Below are 20331 nucleotides of genomic sequence, written 5' to 3'. Positions count from 1 at the left end.
TTATTTATTCAAATAGTTATTATTTATTCAACTATTTCATATTCAACTATTTATTATTATCATAGATTTTAAAGAAACTGGCCCAAAGTTTTCTCCGTAAATTTATTCGACTTTTCTTGTGTATAATAGATAGAAGAAAAATTTAGAAAAACGAATACATTACCCACGAATCGAAAAGTATAACGGTTTTTTTTTAAATTCTTTATATTTTGAAACATATAATCCCGAATTCCGAAGAGGGTTAATTTTTTTCCTTGGTCAGTGGTCAGTAACTGGATGACTGACGACCCCAATTGGGTGACAACTTATACTAGAAGACTACGCTTCGCCTTCCTGCTCCCCCCAGCCTATTGGTGGCAACTCTTACCAACCGAGCATAGGACTAATGATGCTTCCCTTTGTACCTTAATATGGAATCACATTTTGGTCCTCCAGGATGTCAAATGGCTGTACCCGAAAGATAGGTCTATAGACTGTCTGCTCCAGGTAATGTAATATAGGTCCTCCTGGCCTGCTGACCCTGAACAGTCATAATTCATGGATCTAGACCGGTTGTCTCTGTCCTTGAACCTAGAGGACAAATCTGACAATGATTCTCAAGAATCAGTCATGTGTAAATGTAATAATTACTGTAAAAACAATACGAAAAATAAAAATAATAACACTAACAATAAGGCACACTCTAACACTTAGAAAATCTACAGGGTAACGAAAGAGTTTTGTAAAACACAATCCGACATAATAGTAAGAAATAGAGATTAAATGAACCAAACTGTAGCTATCAACAAAGATAAAGTATTTAAAAACAAATAGTAAATGACGAACAATAATACAAAAAAGTAGCTATAGATTCTACATACAATTTAATGAATAACAAAAGTACATTGACAATAAAATATATTCTAAATTAAGTACAAACTCACCAATATCCCTAAAATTAACATAAAGAAGGAAATAAAGTTAGTCATATAGTGTATAATACAAGTAAAATTATTTATAAATTTTCGCGTTATTCTCTCGAATAAGGATTATGAACGGCAATTTTTGGAGCCCTTATTTGGGTAGACAATATTTTACCAAATGGTAGGTAAGATGAACTGGGAAAGCTTGTTTAAATTTTTATTAGCTTATCTAATTATTGTTGAAGTACTGTTTCGAACGTAGAAAAATAATCGTAGAATTAATAATAATATAAATCTTTATTATTAAAGCTACAGGTGAACGAAGCGACTTACCACAAACTGATTGTTGAGCTTGCCTCAAGATTTACCCAAGCGTTATGAAGTACATCACTCCAGTCGGTGAGATTAGAAACGCTAAATCAAGAGTTTTAATATATTATAGTTATTATGTGTTATTAGCTAATAAATTGTCTCTGTGTATGTATCTCGAGGGTTTCAACTGAGAGTCACGTTTCAGTAAGTCCATCTCGCTTCAGATATTTATAGCTTATACGGTGTATTTTATTCCCTCTGTAAGATCAGTTCTAACAAATGAGTTTGGATAAAAAATAATGACTGATAATACATGAGTATAGAACTACTATTATTAAAAGCTTCAATAAATACCTTAAAATGAAAAGAAATTTCTTTTTTCCCTTAAAATAAAGCATTTTATATATTTAAAAAAAATAGTTATATAGTTCCAATATAACTTCCCTACTTTTTCAAACTTTTTTATGTTGCCCTCATTTAAAATCGAATATATTTCATTTCCTCAAAACCATCCTTTTTCTAAATATTTTTATAGAAAATATAATTATCTGTATTGTAGAAAGATAGTCAATAAAGGTGTCAAAATAGTAAAATAAATCTTTTTATTGTAAAACAACGTTTCGCCCCCCTTTGTAGGGGCTCCTCAGGGCTGTCCGATAGTAGTACAAAGGACAACTAAGTCTGAGTATGGCCTTTATACTTTGACGAAGGCCTGGGAAATCGGGCCAAACGTTGCTTAACAATAAATAGTTTTCTTTTGAATTTTTATACCTTTATTACCTACAATCTACTTCATACGGTCAACTATCTTCTTCCGATAATTATCTATACTTAAAGTTTGATGATTTTTAGTTTAATAATAAAATAAAAATACGGGACGGACCTTTATTCAAACATAAGTCTGTCGAGAAATGTTTACATCGATAAAGGAAAATAGTCAATGAAATTAAATGAGAACTACTCAAAGTTCTAGGTTTCCCATTTCCTGAACTATATTGTTACCTAGAAGAAATACTTCAAGTGGAATATCAAGAAGAAGAAATAAATAAAAAGAACAGACACTAAAGCAAAAAGAGAGTGAATGCAAAAAGGTATTTAAATAAATAAATGAAACGTGGAATTTTATATATTTTTTAATCTAAAAATAAATAAAAATTATGATATAAAATAAATCAGATTCGAAACCAAAAAATAAAGAACTGAAACGTGTATGTATATACAAATAATTTTATTTATTTAATATTCTTTATTTTGTAATTTTAGATATACCTTTTGACCATTAGATAACCTCCGCACAGGATTAATATGAATCCGTAAGTACAGAAACCTTCCAATAAGGACACTCCTGACGTAGTACATCCACCTAATAAAGTAACCTGTTCCAGAGCGTTTCAGTCTTCTTGTCGGATTTTTTGGTAGTGTGCCAGTCAGTAATGTTTGAACCAGTAGTATATATACAAATAAGCCAAATATTTTAAACTATGAGTAGGAATAATAGAGCTAATACTTTAAAGTAGAATTATACATATATATTTTGCTGGAAGATGGTAAAAATGGAGATCTGAAAGATGTTTAAATAATAACTATGTGGGCTGATTTCCCTAAAGAAAGTAAATGAATCAAATTCCATAAATGTTTTAGTGAAAAAATGAAATATTTTATTGGATATTAAAAGTGTTTATTCAGTAAACCATACATTATTATGAGTTGAGTAGGTGATACAATATTCATTGAAAAATGAATTATTCATTCGAAACTAATTAACAAAAGAAATAGGTACTTAATCTGATATTTTAGTGAATGTGTGTAATAAATAATACTATTCATTCATCTTTATTCAAACACGTTGATTTGTAGCGTCCTGAGTTAAAAAAAAAATTCATTTTTTTTACTGACTCATGATTCTGTTTTATATTGTATTTTGAATTATTCAGAGGAATTATTCACTGCAATTTTATGCTGACTTACGTGAGTTGGTGGGTCCGTTTTGGTAAATGTTGTTGCTATTTAAAAAGCGTTTTCATATAGCCTTTTATGATTCCTACTGAGGTAATAATTTGGTATTAATCAATATAAAAATATTAAAAATTGGTTTCTTCTATGAATTGATCTACCTTTGGGATAGGATCAAATTTATATTTTTCTCATTCCCCGGCTGCTTATATTAATGTTATTACAATACAACAATTCAAATCTCCATCCCCCTGGAGAGCAAGATGATATTCTTGATGATTTCGTCTGCACTGGAGACAGCTTCTGTTATAATAAATAGGCATTTAAAAATTGTAACTTTTTAATGTACACATATTACAAGCAACTCATTTTGTATTGCTCTAGGTATACATGTCCACAGGGATGGTTATGATTTGACGTCCTGAATTATTTTTCGATATTGTCAAGTATGGTTCCATCATTTTGTTTATAAATTAGTGAATAACACATGTGTGTATGTATATGGGATGCTAATACTCCCCCAGACTCATCAGTAAGTCAATATTTATTCCCATAAATATACATTTCTATCTTCTTATCACACAAAAAATGCCCTATTTTCCTTCTTCCCGAAAAAGAAGCACGCCAAACCCCTAACCTCCTCCATTCTTTCGGAACCCGGATCACACCGCGGAGTGACCCCGAAGTCTGAAGAAGCGAGCGGATGACGGACTAAGGAGCTGGAGCGGACGGCCCCTAAATTATTCGGCCGTCAGGGGCAGGCCCCTGAAATACGCCCCCTGGGCCCCTATAAATCCAGGCCTCCCCTTATCCGTCCTTTATTGCTTTTATGGCCGGGGACTGTCGCCCGTGAGGGACGGCCTTAAGGTTTAAATTTCATCAGAGCTTCCTCTCCTGCAGAAAAACAAAGGCTGGCTCATTGTCGTCCGGCCACGGCCAAACTTTTTCCATGAAAGTCCTCCCTTCTTGACTCCCTCCCCCACCCTCCCTGCTATCTACTCCCATCCTCTACCCTCTCTCTAGGGCGGAAGGGGGTCAATCAACGGAATATACCCTTTTGCCTAACCTTTTCTAATCCCACTTTTTTCATCTACCTCTTTTTTACCGTTTATATCAGTATTTAAAACATATATTTTTAAACAAAATAATTATTATTTTTTTCTAATTTCTTATAAAAAAAAAATACTTTAATAATTTTTGGCTCATTTTCTCAAAGAACTAGTTGAACTAATTGTTTTGATTCTCATTTCGTTGTCATATAAAACGGATGGAGAGCCGAAGAAAGTTTTACGCAATGCCAACCTGTCTTATCAACAATAATCCCTTAATTTTGAAAATTAAAAAATTTTTTCATAAAACGTATCTATAATTTTAAAAATAAAAATTATGGAGTTACTGTTAATGTGAAATTTTAGTTATGGGCTTGATTAATGTATGTTACATTTTTTATTTTATGATCTTGAACAATATTATTATCTATGATCCAACGATAAAATTTAAATTACCTGTATGTCACACAAAGCATATCATTAATAAAATAATTACTTAGCTTGAATAATTATTTATAATTATTAATAATAAAAAAATAATTATTCTGTCATATTTTTAGACAATGCTAATATGGATCATATAGAATATTCACACCTTATTTACAAAGATATAAATTAATAAACAAAATAAGAAATGGAAGTGAAAACAGAAAAAATAATAATAATAATAAATAAATATATAAAAAAAATTAAACATGAAGTAGAATAATAATCTTTAATACAATCATTCATATTTACAATATCAAAATTCAGCCTGGAGAACTCTGAAGCCACTAGCTTTTTCCCCCACTAATAGGGGAAAAGGCAGGACTCTCGAAGATCCCGGCATTTCTCTCTCAACCGCGTCACTGGTATTAAAAGCCAGTGGAGGATGACTGAGGGTGACTTAAAACCATATATTTTAAAATAAATTATAATTTGCTCGTGGAAGTCAATTCAATAATTTGAATTTAAATCTAAAAATTATCTGGACATACGGAATTGAGCTATGGAGCTCCACTAAACCATCTAATTCCTCACGAATCCAATCCTTACAGTCCAAAATCCTTCGTAAAATCCTTAATGCTCCTTACTTTGTCACAAACCAAATCATCCATCAGGACCTCAATATCCCCTATGTTGCCGATTTGGCCAGAACCAGATACCAATCCTTCCATAATAAACTTCTCCTTCACTACCTAATGATCCTCCAAGGCGTCTGAACAGAAGATGGCCTCGAGATCTTCTCCTTTAGAAATGTTTTTGGAGTTCTATCAATGGGTAGATTCTCCACATGTTTGTGTCATGTCATAATATTACTTACAGGAAATTTACTTGATGTGTATATATGTATACAGTTATAAATAACAATAAATAAATTATTAAAAATAAAAATCTAAAATGCAATGAAATATTTTCTCTACTATTTGTATAATATCTGGTAATGGAACTTATATTTTGTGAACATGTATTCAATTTCAATATTTGAAAAAAAAATTCCACTGCCAATAATTAACTTTGGCTCCTAAAGGAGTTTTACTTTTAGTATTTGACGTTTTCCATGGCTTGTGGTTAATATGTAAAAGAGTTTTCCAATTTTATTCATTTATTTGGATCCGAAGATGGAATTGGCAGCTCAGGAGTTATAGGAGTTGTTGATTTCTATTAACTTGAAGACACTTAGCAATTAAACCCACTCAGCAAACCCGCCCAAAAGCTGAGGGGGGAGATCCCGCCCCGCCAGGGAAAGGCGAAGAAAAAACCTATTACACGTGGAAGGGGGATCAGATACATGCAGGAATCGCGCCCTTATCAGGGCCAGCAAGAGGGATTTTTAATTTATCTTACGGCCAACCTTCACACGCAGGGCTTGTTAAAGTTCAGTTTGATATTCGTTATTGTCTGGTATCTCAGTAGCAGTTGTTTGACTTATTTTCTGTTTAAATCCCACTGTTTGTTGGCTCCTGACAGCATTCAAGTCCTATCGCTCTGCCTGATTACTGTATTTTGGCGATATCTCCCCTGGATCGTATTAGCAGATATCTCAGTGTCTGCTCTTGGTTATTATTAAACAAATAATTTTTAGGTTATTCACTGATAATTATTTTCTTATCAAGGTTCGTACATATAATATGATTAATAACAAAAAAAAAATCTTTAAAAAATATTTCAATTTGTAACATTGCTGAATTTTTTAAATCTCCTCCCTTCCTAAGGCAATGAGATATTGAAATATCAGAGAGGAAACTATTTACTTTCACTGCTCCAAATAAGACATGAATAATTACTTCTTGACCAAACTGCACAAAATGAATTATCCCGTTCCAATATCAGTAAAATTTGCAAATTGATGGAACAATAAAAATTTTAGGTTATACTTAAAAAGTTTTCTTCATTTGATAAAATCTAATAGAAATACTGACTACAAACGAATTTAATGATTCTAAACTTAATTTAACGATCTTACCACCTTTGGGGCTGTCAATAGAAGGACCTCAGAAGACAATGAGACCCTTGTCTACGGTAATATCTTTGGAATATGTTCACTTCAAAATAAAACCAAACTTTTATTTCTGATATATTCAAGTAAAGCAGCGATATATTCTTAGGTAACAAAAAAATCAATATTGATGTCTTACAGTAGTTAGACATGATTATCAAAGGTTTTGAGAATATATCATCTATATTTTTATTTGAAGAAATGTAAAATAAATTTAACGGCTAAAATACAATAAGCAACAATGAAAAGAACATAGGAAAAAAAATAAATTTCATGCATTTGAAGACACACAAAACTTTTTTTTTTTATTTATTTATTTATTTATTTTTTCGGATCTTTCCTAACCGATTAAAACATGCAAGTAATTCATGAGTTGCCTTATTGAGAAGAAAAAGTGATGAAACCCTCAAGTGAAGTTTATTTTCTATAAAATATAATAGCACTAATTATCTGTACCACCTTAAATTGAAAAAAAAATCTATAAATAAATCATTAAGTTGCAATTAATTGTTTTTTAGGCGTTTGATGCAACTAAGACATAGGTTTCCAAATGACGTATCTTGTCGTTCATGCTACAGATATATAGAGTTATCTCAGAATTTTCCTATATCTTTTTTAGTTTTTCTAAAAACACCTAAAAACTAAATGTAGTGTTCTTAATATTGGAGGGTCACCCAAAAATTCATGTTGATAGACTATAGTTAAATATAACATTGAGAACTGTTTCTTAAAGAAATGGGGAAAAAATCCAAATTTTTCATAATTAATTGATTGATCATGAAGCACAGAAATCAGGCAATAGGAGTTTCTTAAAAAAAATCAAAGAGCTAGAGACAAATAAACAAGTTATTTCTACTTCACTTGTGATTAATTTAATGTGAACTATAGTTTATTGAAAAAATTAATGACTCTACCAACCATTTTTTATTCTCAAACAATTTGGGGAATAAAAAATGGCGCCCGTTCCAAAATGTAAAAAAAAAAAATATTCAAAACTACTGGACATTAATTCAAGTAGAATAAATTTTCTAATAAAGGAGCTATAACAGTGGTTTACATTCAATGGTTCTCGAGATACAGATTTTTAAAAAGCGACATTTTTTTTTTAACTAACAAAAATAAAATATTTTATACTGAATTTTCTTTTTAAGAAGTCTGGTAAGTCAATTTAATAAATTTTTTGAGGTTAAAAACTTCCAAAATTTGAATATGTTTTATTCTATATTATCATAATGTTTCAAAACGTTTGGGGACTATTGTCCCATATAAATGTTTTATAAATTTATTTCAGTAAGCAGCATGGAAACTACTACTTCCTACGAAGGAGGTACAAGTCTATTAGCTGTATGTATGTAGTTTTCATTATTTGTGATCCAAAATTGAGGATTAATAATTTCTTTTCTTCTAATGGGCTCTTGGATTAATAGGATGAAATTTATTTGGACATAGCTTTTGAGAAATAGTTTGGTATATTGTTACCACAATAACGTTTCAGCTAAATGGGACATCACATTGAAGATAATAAGATAATGACCACTCACAATATATCGGTATATATTAATGAAATTATTTACTCTTTTCGTAAATAAATAAAACGAGGGATATTGACCACAGAACCAGTACTGTCCAGAATGAGAGACAGAGACGAACATGGGTGGAAGGAGACAGAGCCAGTGGGTCGATACCCTGATGCAGCGGAACTGCACCGCCTCTGTCAATCTCCGCTCGACAGTCACAGCCGCTACCGCTTCTTGTCACGTTGACATTCGGTAGCGTTTTGTCACAAGCTTTTAACGACAATTGATTAAGCGCTCTACTGGGGCTGTCTTATGTATCTCCAAAGTAAATAAATATAATTAATGCGCGACCCTGTGGAAAGTTTACTTTCCTTTTCCGAGATGCTCTGATAGCTTTGAAAAATATATATAAAATTGAGAAATCATTAGCTGATAGTGAAAGATAGTTCGGGTGACTAGGCCAAAGATACAAAACAGTAGAGAAACTATTTTTAAGTAGCTAACGTTTCACCCTGCTTTGCAGAGCTTCGTCAGAATAAGATCAATATGACGTATAATATGACAAAAACATACATATGAAGTTGTAACAACGATGACACATAAAAAAATAGTTTCTATAAAAAGAGAATACTTTAAATTTAAATAAATAGAATACTAGCTAATAACAAGTACAGAAAGGGAGGTAGAATTGCAAATGTACCGCAGAAGTAATATATAATGAAGTACCAATATAGAGAAGTAGTAAAAAATATTGTACAATTAAATGAAACTGTGAAGAAGTAAATGAGGTTTAAGTGTGGTACAATCAAAAATCAAGTGAATAGATCATTGTAAGAAGATGGATAAATAATGGAATAATGTAGAATGATAAACTGTAAATAATAAAGATGCTCAACTGAATCCTAGGAGATGTGAAGCGAGGATTTAAAAAGAAAGAGTTACCGGTAGGAGCAGGTTGTCGGGTAGGGTGCTTCAAATGAATTAAAAGCTCAAACAAAATTGTTCAAGCAAGAGCAATAAATGTACAAGATTATAATAAGGTAATATAAATTCAACATAAGGACCTGGGTTTGAATTCGGCTGTGATAGATAATTATTTATTTTGTGAGTCGACCTTGTAGGTTCGGTAGCCATCCGGGGTCTACCCTGCCTCATGTATTGGGTATCCTTAATTGTGGTAAAATCTTGCGGTCGAGCTAGATTTTGACCAAATGACATCCTTGTATAACATTTGTTTTCTTATGAAGTCGAATATAAATGTAGTATAGTTCATAAACTGTAAAAAATCTTTTTACAACTGCGTATATTCTTATATTTTACAAAGTTTGTATCTTGACCTCATTTAGACCTGATGAAGCCGTGAAAAGTGGGGCGAAACGTAGGTAACTAATATATAGTGATTCTCCTATATTTGCAACTTTTTTTACTTTTTTTTTATCGTTAGAATTATGGGTGAAAATTTTACAAAAAAATATTTATAAAATAATAACCTTCATTAATTCACCAAAGGATTTTCAAAAATTGTCGAGCAGTAAAACGTAATTACGATTTGAGGCCCTAATTTCCCTCTGAAACATTTATTTTAAACGGGAAGAGGAGACTTCAGTTGAATGCAGCAAGATTGAAAAAGCGAAAATTGAAAAAAAAGCGTGAACCCGCCACTCCCTCCTCCGTGGTAGCCTGACTTATCTTACTTTTAAAACAGAACTTATAGTGAGTATTGGTTGATACTCGACATGTCACAATCTCTCAAAGGACAAAATCCTGAACATTTAACTTCGTAATGGTAATGGAGAAATCACATCGAAAGCAAGGGTTGATAAAAATCAATAGGAAAATCCAGAAAATACCTCTCATTTCTCTGGGTGCTCCAATATTATGACCACTTTTACCAATAACTATATGAACCTGTGATGCCTGTTCGAGACCTTAGCAGACATCTTACTTTTTCGAAAAAATAATTTTAAACAAAAATCAGACTATTGACCAAAAATATATATTTTTTTAACCAATGAAGGTTCCTTTTCGTAGAATCCATATAGTATCTTAATTCTAAAGGTTATTCATATTTTAGTTTGTAGCTATTGTACCCCCGGCCAGCGGCTCCTGGGTCAAAATTGTAACCCCGGCTTCCGCGGACCCAGCCCAACCCCTTATAATGCCATATGGCAAAGGAAGGGCATATATATATATATTCAATAAAGGAGGTCAGAAAAAAAAAATTGTAACTAAAACTATGTGCTGCAACTAAAAATTTCGGCTACGCCAATTTTTTTTTTCCCTAACTGCGAACAAATCGCATGTGAGCTAAAACTTTTGAACGAAGTTATGATCTTGATCCAAGGAATTATTAATTTTTTATTATTGGAAAAACTTCTCATAAGAAACAGTGTTTAGCATTTACTTCGCTAGATCTAATACAACTTTACGATTAAAAAACTAATTTTCGGCACTGGAGAGTCTGCAATCCTTTATTTGACTAAGTACTTTCGCATTAGGTCTCGGAGAACTTTTGCGTCATGGGGCTTGATATATGTGAGGGGACAGTTAAGTGGCCATCCTGTATGGAGATATATTCTTTTTAAGTTAGGCTTAAAAGCCTCAAGCTGCTGATGGTTGGTTTCTCAACGTTCATTGCATTGTTAGTAACATAATGCAAAGAGTATATACGTATATACATATACACTATCCATAAAACAGGGATACACATTCTGGAGACTCCTTGAATGATTTTTTTAAATTTATTTATAGAAATTTACAATGTATTTATATAATAATACACCCAGTAAATGTGATGTTGATTACAATAGTATCATACAGATTTGTAGAGAAACCTAATATTGGTAGCGCTGTAATAACATTTCTACATCAGAAGGTCTTGAGGGCATTTTCTTTACAATCGCTTCGGAGTTGTGCTAGAGTGGAAGAGGAATCTTATGTTAGAAATATTAGAAACTAGTGGTTTTGGGTTGTTAGAGAGTTCATAATTGATCAAAGTTATATTAATGATGAATACGATATTTCATCAAATACAGAGATCCATTTCTCAGAATTATTATTTAATTATTTTATTTTTTGATGAATCAAACGGATGCAATAAAACTATCTCAAATCAAGAGAGAATATTATCTTTAGATTGAGGAAAGAACTACAGAATTTCATCACCGACATCGCGACCTGTTTATTTGTTGTGCTGTCGAAAACATTGTTTTTTTTAATTACAAAGGTAAATATTATGTTCAATTTATTTCTTAGAGTACTATAAATATTTGAATTATTATCTGATATCTGCAGTAACTTGTACAATCTGCACAATTTTCAAATATTTCTTTTTATTTAGAATTCTACGACGATTTAGGAAATGTTGCAATAATTTAGTGTTAGGTTAATCCAATAAAAGGGTCTAATCATATTTAGATGTATAAAAATGAAAAATAAAATAGCAGTTTTTTGAAAAAAAAACATTTATAGCGGGATTTTGATTTATCAATTTTTCGAAAATGACAAAAAATTTACTATCGGGAACAGTTTTGGGAAACACTCTGATTAAATTCATTATTAATTCTATGATATTTTGATAATGTCTATAGCTATGAACAGATATAAAGGAACAAACAAACAAAATATATATCATATTCTATCTATAATAATTTGTAAATATTCTGGAAAGCTGCTTCCACAACACGAACCTACAACAAAGATAACTATTAAAAATAGGGAATAATATTAGTAATTTAACATAACAAAATTAAAATGATATTTAATAGTTTTTATGTTAAGTTGTAAAGTGAAGAAATATTTTTTTAAACTAAATATATTTCTTTCCCTTTTTTTGGCACTTAACTATATATATAAATATTGTCAGTAATACACCGGACAAGGGGACCGGCATGGCTCAGTGATAAGGCATATTTCTACTCCAAGGATCTGGATTCGAATTGGGCTGTGACAGATAATTATTAATTCTGTTACTAAAGCTGTGAGTCAACCCTGTGGGTTCAGGAGCCCTTCGGGGTCCTACCAGTCTCATGAAGTGGGTACTCTTAATTGGTGAAAAATCTGAAGGTTGAGAATGATTCTGACCAAATCACCTTTTTGCACGACCGTTGGTCTGGTAACAGTACTTTCTTACACAGCACTGAACCTTACTTTAATGGGTTGTAGTATGCTGATTTATTTTTTATTATATGTACGGAAGAGGTCATCACATTTTTTTTCAATTTACTAGCTATAAATAAATGTTACAGTTACAGTAAACAACTCAAGTTATATGTACGATTCGAATTATATATACGATCATACTCAATTTGCACATTTAACATTATAACACGGTCGTGAAAGATAAACAAAAGTTATGGGCTCTCATCTTAGTTTAATAAAAAAAAAATATAAATATTGTTGAATTCGCGACAAAAAAAGTATTTCGTGTGAATAATCGTATTTTTATCTACGTGGCTGTCGGAAAAATTATAATTGGTTTAATTAATCATATCGGAAAATAAATTCTTGGTACTTGGTTCCAACTTAATGTTTAGAAAAATTATCCTTGACCAAAATTTACAAAGAAAATACATTTTAGTAAACATAAAAATATACTGTAAACTTACATGGGGCTGGATAGATTCCCAAATAGACACTAATGCATCTAACTGAACGTCTTGCTCTCCATCAGGTGGGGCAACGTAGGAGTCCAACATCTTCTTGAAGTCTGTTAGATCGCCATACAGCAGCGTGGAAGCATATTCTGAAATATACAATATTACATTATTATATCGTACATAATTATTCTCCATAATATTTCCAAGAAATCGATAAGATAGGACCAGTCTAGGTTTTGAGGTTAGTAAAGGTTTTTGTAATTTCATTATTTTAGTATTGAGAATCAAGCTCATAATAATTCTCGATGCCTTTAAGCATAATTTAAGAAGCCGTTAGAGAATGCCAATAAGAAAAAATACATGGTTGAATTCATTGATGGTTCTAAAGTCAATAGAACTCATGAAAGTGGGGTTTTATACTTGATTGGAAAACTTAACAGATTTGGTATTAGTAAATGGCAACTTAGTTAAGTAGGTACGTAAGCGGTAAAGTTAAGGTTAAGATATTGCCGACTTGTGCTTTTCTAATATCAAGTCAGTAAGTATCATATCTGCCAGTTTTTTCTGTTCAATGTACTGTTAATGTATTTTGATTATAATTCTTATAAAAAAATAATAACGGTAAAATTCGGGCTGGAAACACTAAATTTACCACGAAGTTGTAAATTTTGCTTATCGCTTATAAGTGTAAATTTTATTTCTGAATTAGTTCAGTGAAATTGCATAAAAATGCACTCCTAGTAGGTGAAAATTTTTACTTAAGTGCTTAAATTCTACCTCGGTTCCAGGACAATGCAAAATCGTTCTTGGTCCACAGATCACGGAATTTCTGTGACAGCCAGCGCGCAAGGACCTGTGTTTCAGACTGTCAAGCGAACAAACTTGCGGACGGATATTTGTTATATAAACCATAATGCGATTCTCAATAGTACACAGAGTAGGATCAACACTAATACACCCTCCTCTAGATGGATGAGTTAAACCTATGGGAGGAGAGATGTGTGGCTTCTCTGGCATGAATGGTCACCCATCCAAGTACCCCAACCTACCATTTTTAACGGTGATCATCTGTGATTACCTAAGTGCCTCTACCAATATGGCTCCCCTGCCTCCCTAATTTTTTTCTTTTAGTGATAATATATTTTCATTCCATATAAAAAAAGAAAATACCTTGTGTCGCCACTTTGTTCATCCTTATTAGGTGCTAGAGCTAACAAATTTAAACATGGACAAATATTATCTACCCCTATGGAAGAAATTTCTGACGAAATACTACCTCCAGTTCGGAATTAATGCTACCAGAACCATGTTGATGTCTTACTCCAAGCTGATTTCAATGCATTACACTATTTTTAAATAATATTATTAAATTAAATTTGGTGAATGACACAATTCTTCCTTTTTTAATTGTAATAATTTATTTCATATAATCAACAACAACGTTTCGGGAATATCTCCCATCTTCAGGTTGCTATAAAACCAAATTCAACAAAGCTTATGACATTACTAATATATCATATATACATAAAGACTATTTATAAACTATTTACCTGATAAAATAGTTTAAATATAACGTATAATTATCTCCTATTTTGTCATTAGTACTAATATTGAATAATATTATTGTCATAAAAACTTTTTATACTATCAACAGTTACACATTTTTAGGAGAATAATTACCTTCCTGAAGGTTATCTTTCATTATGATAACAACCATATAGACTATAAACAATTATCTTCTACCTCTATTACCACAAACATGAACAATTAAACTAAAATTAACAGTTTTTCAAACACCATTTTTTTATATAAAACTATTTTTTTAATATAAACATTTTTTTTAATACAATAACAAATAACAAAGACTAAATTATTTCTAAATTCAATTAAAATTACATAAAAACTAGAAAGTTAATTTATTTATAATATCTATTTAATGTGTGCCTAGAGTTTTTGTATCTGTTTTAGAATTGATTGCTTTGTCAATGTTTTTTGTAATATGTACAGATTCTTATTATTTTTCTATTCCTACTATTCTTAACTATATCTAATATTTCTGGATTATTGAAATCAAATTGATGTTTTTATTCAATACTATGTTATGCCAATGCTGTAATTTTGATGTTTTTCATATTTCTACAATTATAAAGATTAAGATGTTACAAATTCTAGTTTTTAATTTTTTAGATGTTTCACCAATGTATAAACCTTCACAATTCTCGCAATTAACTTTATAAACGACATTTAATTTATTAAGGTCAATTTTGTCTTCTTATCATTATATAATCCAAACTTCAAATTATGATGTTCATATTCTATAAATTTCATTTTAATTTTATCTGTTAATCAGATTATTTAATTATGTTGATTGATTACATAATTACATTTTAAAAGTATTATTTGAGAAGTTAACTTTCAAAAAGGGATTTTTCTATTTTTTGTCCAAATAATTTCTTTCTGAAAATGTTTTTCTTTTCTATCGCCTAGTTAAATTTCAACATGAACGTTCCAAAAACCCCTAGTAATTGAATGTATAAATGCTGGTTTCCTCTGAAAAGAGGATAAAGGACACAGTACCCCTTTTTAATACGTATGGTGATTTGACATTAGGCACAGTTTATAAAGTATTCACTTGTGGTTAAGACAGTCTTACCAATTTGATACAAATTAGCCTGAAACGTTGACTTTTTTCATTGAGTGGCGGTCTCAGAAAATGAACAACTTTGATCCCCAACCATGGTTAGGCAGTATAGGACTCCATTGGGAGTCTTGGCCAAAAAAAAAAAAGGATTCACTGGAAGGAAGCGCTCTCTGAGCTACTGAAAGCTAACTACCCAAGGACTGGTACACCTGCAGCCGAATAATTAACCCATAGAGGGATGATTGTAGTTATAACTAATAACAGAAGAAAGAAAAAGTATAGTGGCTCTAGGGATGCGATTACTCACCCAGCGTTGTCGTGAGGTTGTCCAAGAAGCGGAGGTTGGATGGCCTACTCCGTTCCAGCGTGTCCTGCCACTTCTCAATAAGCTCGTGTATCTTGAGGTAATTCTGAGCGAATTCTAGTTCCAGCCTTTCGATGAATGTCATGTTCTTCCTGAAACGAGAACTGTTCTTGTAAGCCATTTCGTCTTTTAGCTTACTATGTCTGAAAGACCATAAACGATTCTCAAAAAATACAAAGCCAAAGTCTGAAAAGCAGATTAGAAACCGATATTCGGGACCAATTATTTAATTTTTTTTTTCAAGTTTATTTCGAAAGGTTACACTTATGTTTATTATTTAATTCCAAACTTTCAATTAAGAATTAAATCGAAGTGAAATGGGAAAACCTCATTTTCACTAGAAAACACTCGTTCATAAATAAAAGTTTTTAAGTTTATCTTTATTTTAATTATATTTAGTTTTGTTTTGTTTTTTTACATTAAAACAGTATTATTATAGAAAGGAGAAAACCATATGACAATTTTAAGTTTGATTCTAAATAAATCACTTGTGTTGCTAACTTAGTCTGTATACAATACAATAAAATTTAATAAGAAATTGTATTTAATCTTTAGTCCAAAGAATTATAACTTAAGAATTCAGACAAAACATAATTCAATAGAGCACAGCGTAAAACTTTCGTCGTGTAATAAATAAATAATAATAATTAAAAAATAGGTTATTAACGATGATTGAATGGATAAGTTATAAATAAAAAATAGCACATTATAGCACGGGGACGGGAAGACTAAAACGTAAAATAGAGGATCCCATTTGATATTTATAATGGCTAATTTGGTGGAGACAGTGGTTCTGATGGCATTTACATTAAAAATCCTAACAGACAGTCATTATTCATTAAACATAATCTCTATTTAAATGTTTTGTTTTGTCTATTTCTTATGCTGAAATAAATCAATCTACTAATGTAATTTGTGATAAGTGCTATCTAATAATATCAAATTCTTGTCTTGTGAATCTTTCTCCTCTGTCAATTTCAAAACTGCAAATAGACTTCATCGAATTTTTATTTTCCAAACATGCCTACTATAAGAATTTGTATTTTGACATTTTTTGAATATTTGGTAGGATTCGCTCAGAGCACACCTTTCACATATGCCTGATTTTAAGAAAAATTAATTTCTTCTCCAGAAGGAAAAGTGAAAGTTGGGTTAGTTATTACAGTACATACTTCATACATAGGTGACAACCATGGAAACATTTGTTGGATGGGTTGTTGGTGACTCTACTTCATCTACTTTTCACTTATCAAATATAAATTTATCTAAGCTCTTTGGTCTTCCTCCGGTATATTTTAGTGAAGTATTGAGATTTATATTAGTAAGAAACAAAGGTGGTTGACAATTTCCAATAAGCAACTTTAAATATTTTAAAAATTTGGATTTCCAACAATGTCGTGCTATTCCTATAAAGATAAGACCCGGTTCCTATTTAGGTTCAATTAATCGGTTTTATTTAACGAAATTAATGAAAATCATATTGATATAAGGCTGCAACACCTGAGCTCTAGCAGGTACTCTAGAAAGCAGAGTCGAGTGATTTGAAATAATAGTCCCCCATACAACAGGAGCGATCTGGAATCAGAGCCTTAGCACATGGAGGAGACGAACTAACAGTGAACTGCTTTCAGAGATGGGTCAGTCAATATCCCATGGTATGAAGGCAAGGAGATGATGGGTGGGGATTGTGGCTCGAAGCAATCCATCGGGACGCCTCTGCACAACCATGAATGCCAGTGCAAGAGACCATGTGGAAGACCAAAAACAAGATGTATTGACGGAATCAATTAAGAGCTGCATATTTAGAAAGCAATAGCCCATGATAGGCAGGCGTGGAGGATGCTGTTTCGGGCAGCCAAAGATCCACAAGGTTTGTAGAGCCAAACCGAAAAAAAAAAAAAAAAAAAAAAAAAAAAAAAAAAAAAAAAAAATTAAAAACGTTAAAGCCATTTTCGATAAAATGGCAAATAAAAATTTACCTCAAATAAATACTTCTATTCCTTAAATCTTTTCGTTTTTAAGTTAGGTTCTTTACATCGGATCAGATACCCAGTCCATTATGCGAGTTTTTGTTAATATAAATCTGAGGACCGTAACATTGTATTTTCGTTTAGAGTTCTGATTCGAATTTTCCACGATCGCAATATTTTGAATAACTATAGATTCCATGTATAAGGTAAATAATAGCAATAAATTATTTTAAAAATCAAAAGGATTTTTTTTTTTGGGAATAATAACTAGGATTTTAGGATTTGGTGGATTTTAGGATTTTGTTGTTTCCGTAAATAAGTAAAAATTTCATTATGCTGTAGAATTGAGAAGAACTAAAAGTGAGACATTATTTTTTAATGTCGTTTCTGGACAAACGACTTACCTGGAATCCTCATGTAGGACTGAAAAAACAGGAAACTGTACGTCGATTTAGACTATTACAGCACTTACGAGACAAACGGTCTAAAGTACAAGAGCCCAAGAGGAGAAAAAACGCAGTTATCTAACCCCAATTTTTGATTACTTTAATGAAAACTATGTATAATTACTAGTCAAAATTGATGAGTCTACCAAGTATAGTTAGGAGGAATATAAAATGGCGGCTGTTTAAAAGCGATAAAAAAACACTAATTTTTCAATTAGAACTTATAAAGATCAGTAGTTACTGAATTTATTTTGAAAAATCTATATCTCAAAAACAATTTTTGTACAGATGTCTATTAGCACTCAAATTAAAGCTATTTTAATGAGCTATAACGTAGTTTATCTTTGTAGGAGTAATAGTTTTCATGAAATTTGCTAATATAAATTGATTTATAGTTGTTCCGACAAAGTTTTATTTGCCAAATTTATATTCATATGTAAATATCATAAAAATTACTACCCCTACGAAGATAAGTGTAATAATCTAATTTATAGTAAGTTAAAGTTCCTTTATTTTGAATGTTGGCAGACATATGTGCGTCTTATGGATCTAGAGATATATTTTTTAACAATCCAACATTTTATAAGAACAACTGGAAATTAACATTTAATGAGTTTATTTTGTCTAATATCATAAAAACTACTAATCCTACAAAGATAAACATTATTAAATATTTTATAGTAAATTTAACAAGCTTTAATTTGAGCGCTGGCAAACATCTGAACGTCAAATGGTTTCTGAAATGAAGTTTTTCATAAATCAAACTTATTGTCCGAACAACTATAAATCAATTTATTTATTTATTTAGTAAATTTCATTTAAACTACTATTCCTACGAAGGTAAACTTCTGTATAGTCCATTATACTTGCTTTAGTTTGAGTACTAAGAGACATTTGTACGTCATATAGTTCCTGAGATATAGTTCCTCATTATTCAATGAGCTACAGATGAAGACGTACAATAGCTTGAACGGTTTAGTTTAAGTTGCTAAAGAGCTTGAAATATGCTGCTTGATAAAGATAAGTGAAAAAATATGTAAAAATATTAAACTAAATATTTTTTACACGGTTGCATTTTATACGATCGAATACAGCACGAGTCAATACCGGAGACGGCCCAATATATTCCTACATACGGCAATTTATAATTATGGTAAAGTATAATGGGGTTTTTAAATATATGATATTTTTTTCCATGTAAAAAGAAATTAAAAAAAAAAAATCTAATTTGATTAAAATTATCATTTTTATAACACATTTTCAGAAGAAAATCTAAATTCAAAAAAATATAAAATGGATTTGCTAATATATTAATGTGATATAAATAAATATTACCATTTTTACGCGACACTTATTCCATAATCAGGATTGACAAGTAAATTTGTAGTTATAACAAGGATGAATAAGAGTAACCCAACCAGGTCAAGTAAAAAATCGCAATGACCTTTAAAGAACTAAAGAAAATCTGAAAGAAAGAGGCATTAGAATTTTCTTACCTTGATAGCCCTTGAAACATTAGAAAGTTTTTCGAAAAAAAAAACCTTGTAGAGATCTTCAAAAGCAACTTATTATTTTTTTTAAAAGTCAAAAATCAATGAAGACTTTGGATTATGTCTTCAGTTCTTTAGTAACTATTTTGAAACTGAATCATAACCTTTTAAGAATGAGTAATTTTATCAAGTCTTCGAATTTTTGTAACTGAACTTAAAACAGATGTCGATCGATTAACCTTAAAATTATTGGCTTGATCCAATAATTATTATTTCAAATCTCACCTCTATTTCAAAGGGCTAAAGTATTCTACACAACTATGAGAAAACTAAAACTCGCAGCACGATAATATAATAAAATCATATGTTATTTTTGTTTGATGGTATCAAACATGTACCCATTAGGCCTGTTAAACAACCGCTTCTCAATGTTCGCAACTTAACGGAGCATGCGTGCTGCGTGGTTTGGCCTCCCAAAACCAGTATTGCGCATGCTCCGTAGGATTCCTCTCTACGGTTGTTGGATCAGAACTACAGCCATTGGGAAATACAATAAAATTTAAAAAAAAAAAATCTTTTTACACATATATTTATTGAATAGCTTTGTTGC

General features: G+C 31.0%; 1 protein-coding gene across 2 annotated transcripts; it reads right to left on the bottom strand.

Annotated features, from left to right (window-relative positions):
* Positions 1-11815: 11815 nt before the first annotated feature.
* Positions 11816-20125, bottom strand: LOC106681728 (uncharacterized). Of its 2 annotated transcripts, none has more exons than XM_014422199.2 (4): positions 20007-20125; positions 15759-15907; positions 12820-12956; positions 11816-11901 (listed from the first exon to the last, which is right to left on the bottom strand). In XM_014422199.2, the coding sequence occupies exons 2-4, from the start codon at positions 15898-15900 to the stop codon at positions 11854-11856; spliced, it is 327 nt and encodes a 108-aa protein (XP_014277685.1). In that variant the 5' UTR covers positions 15901-15907; positions 20007-20125; the 3' UTR covers positions 11816-11853. The 2 variants fall into 2 exon arrangements, with proteins under 2 accessions (XP_014277685.1, XP_014277683.1); XM_014422197.2 differs by lacking the exon at positions 20007-20125 and adding an exon at positions 19728-20000.
* Between the last annotated feature and the right edge of the window lie 206 nt (positions 20126-20331).

The sequence above is a fragment of the Halyomorpha halys genome, unplaced genomic scaffold, assembly GCF_000696795.3.
Source record: "Halyomorpha halys isolate HHAL.00 unplaced genomic scaffold, Hhal_1.1 Scaffold362.1, whole genome shotgun sequence".
Lineage (NCBI taxonomy): Eukaryota > Metazoa > Arthropoda > Insecta > Hemiptera > Pentatomidae > Halyomorpha > Halyomorpha halys.
The sequence above is the reverse complement of the archived record's forward strand: the minus strand, read 5'-3'. Positions and strand labels throughout refer to the sequence as shown.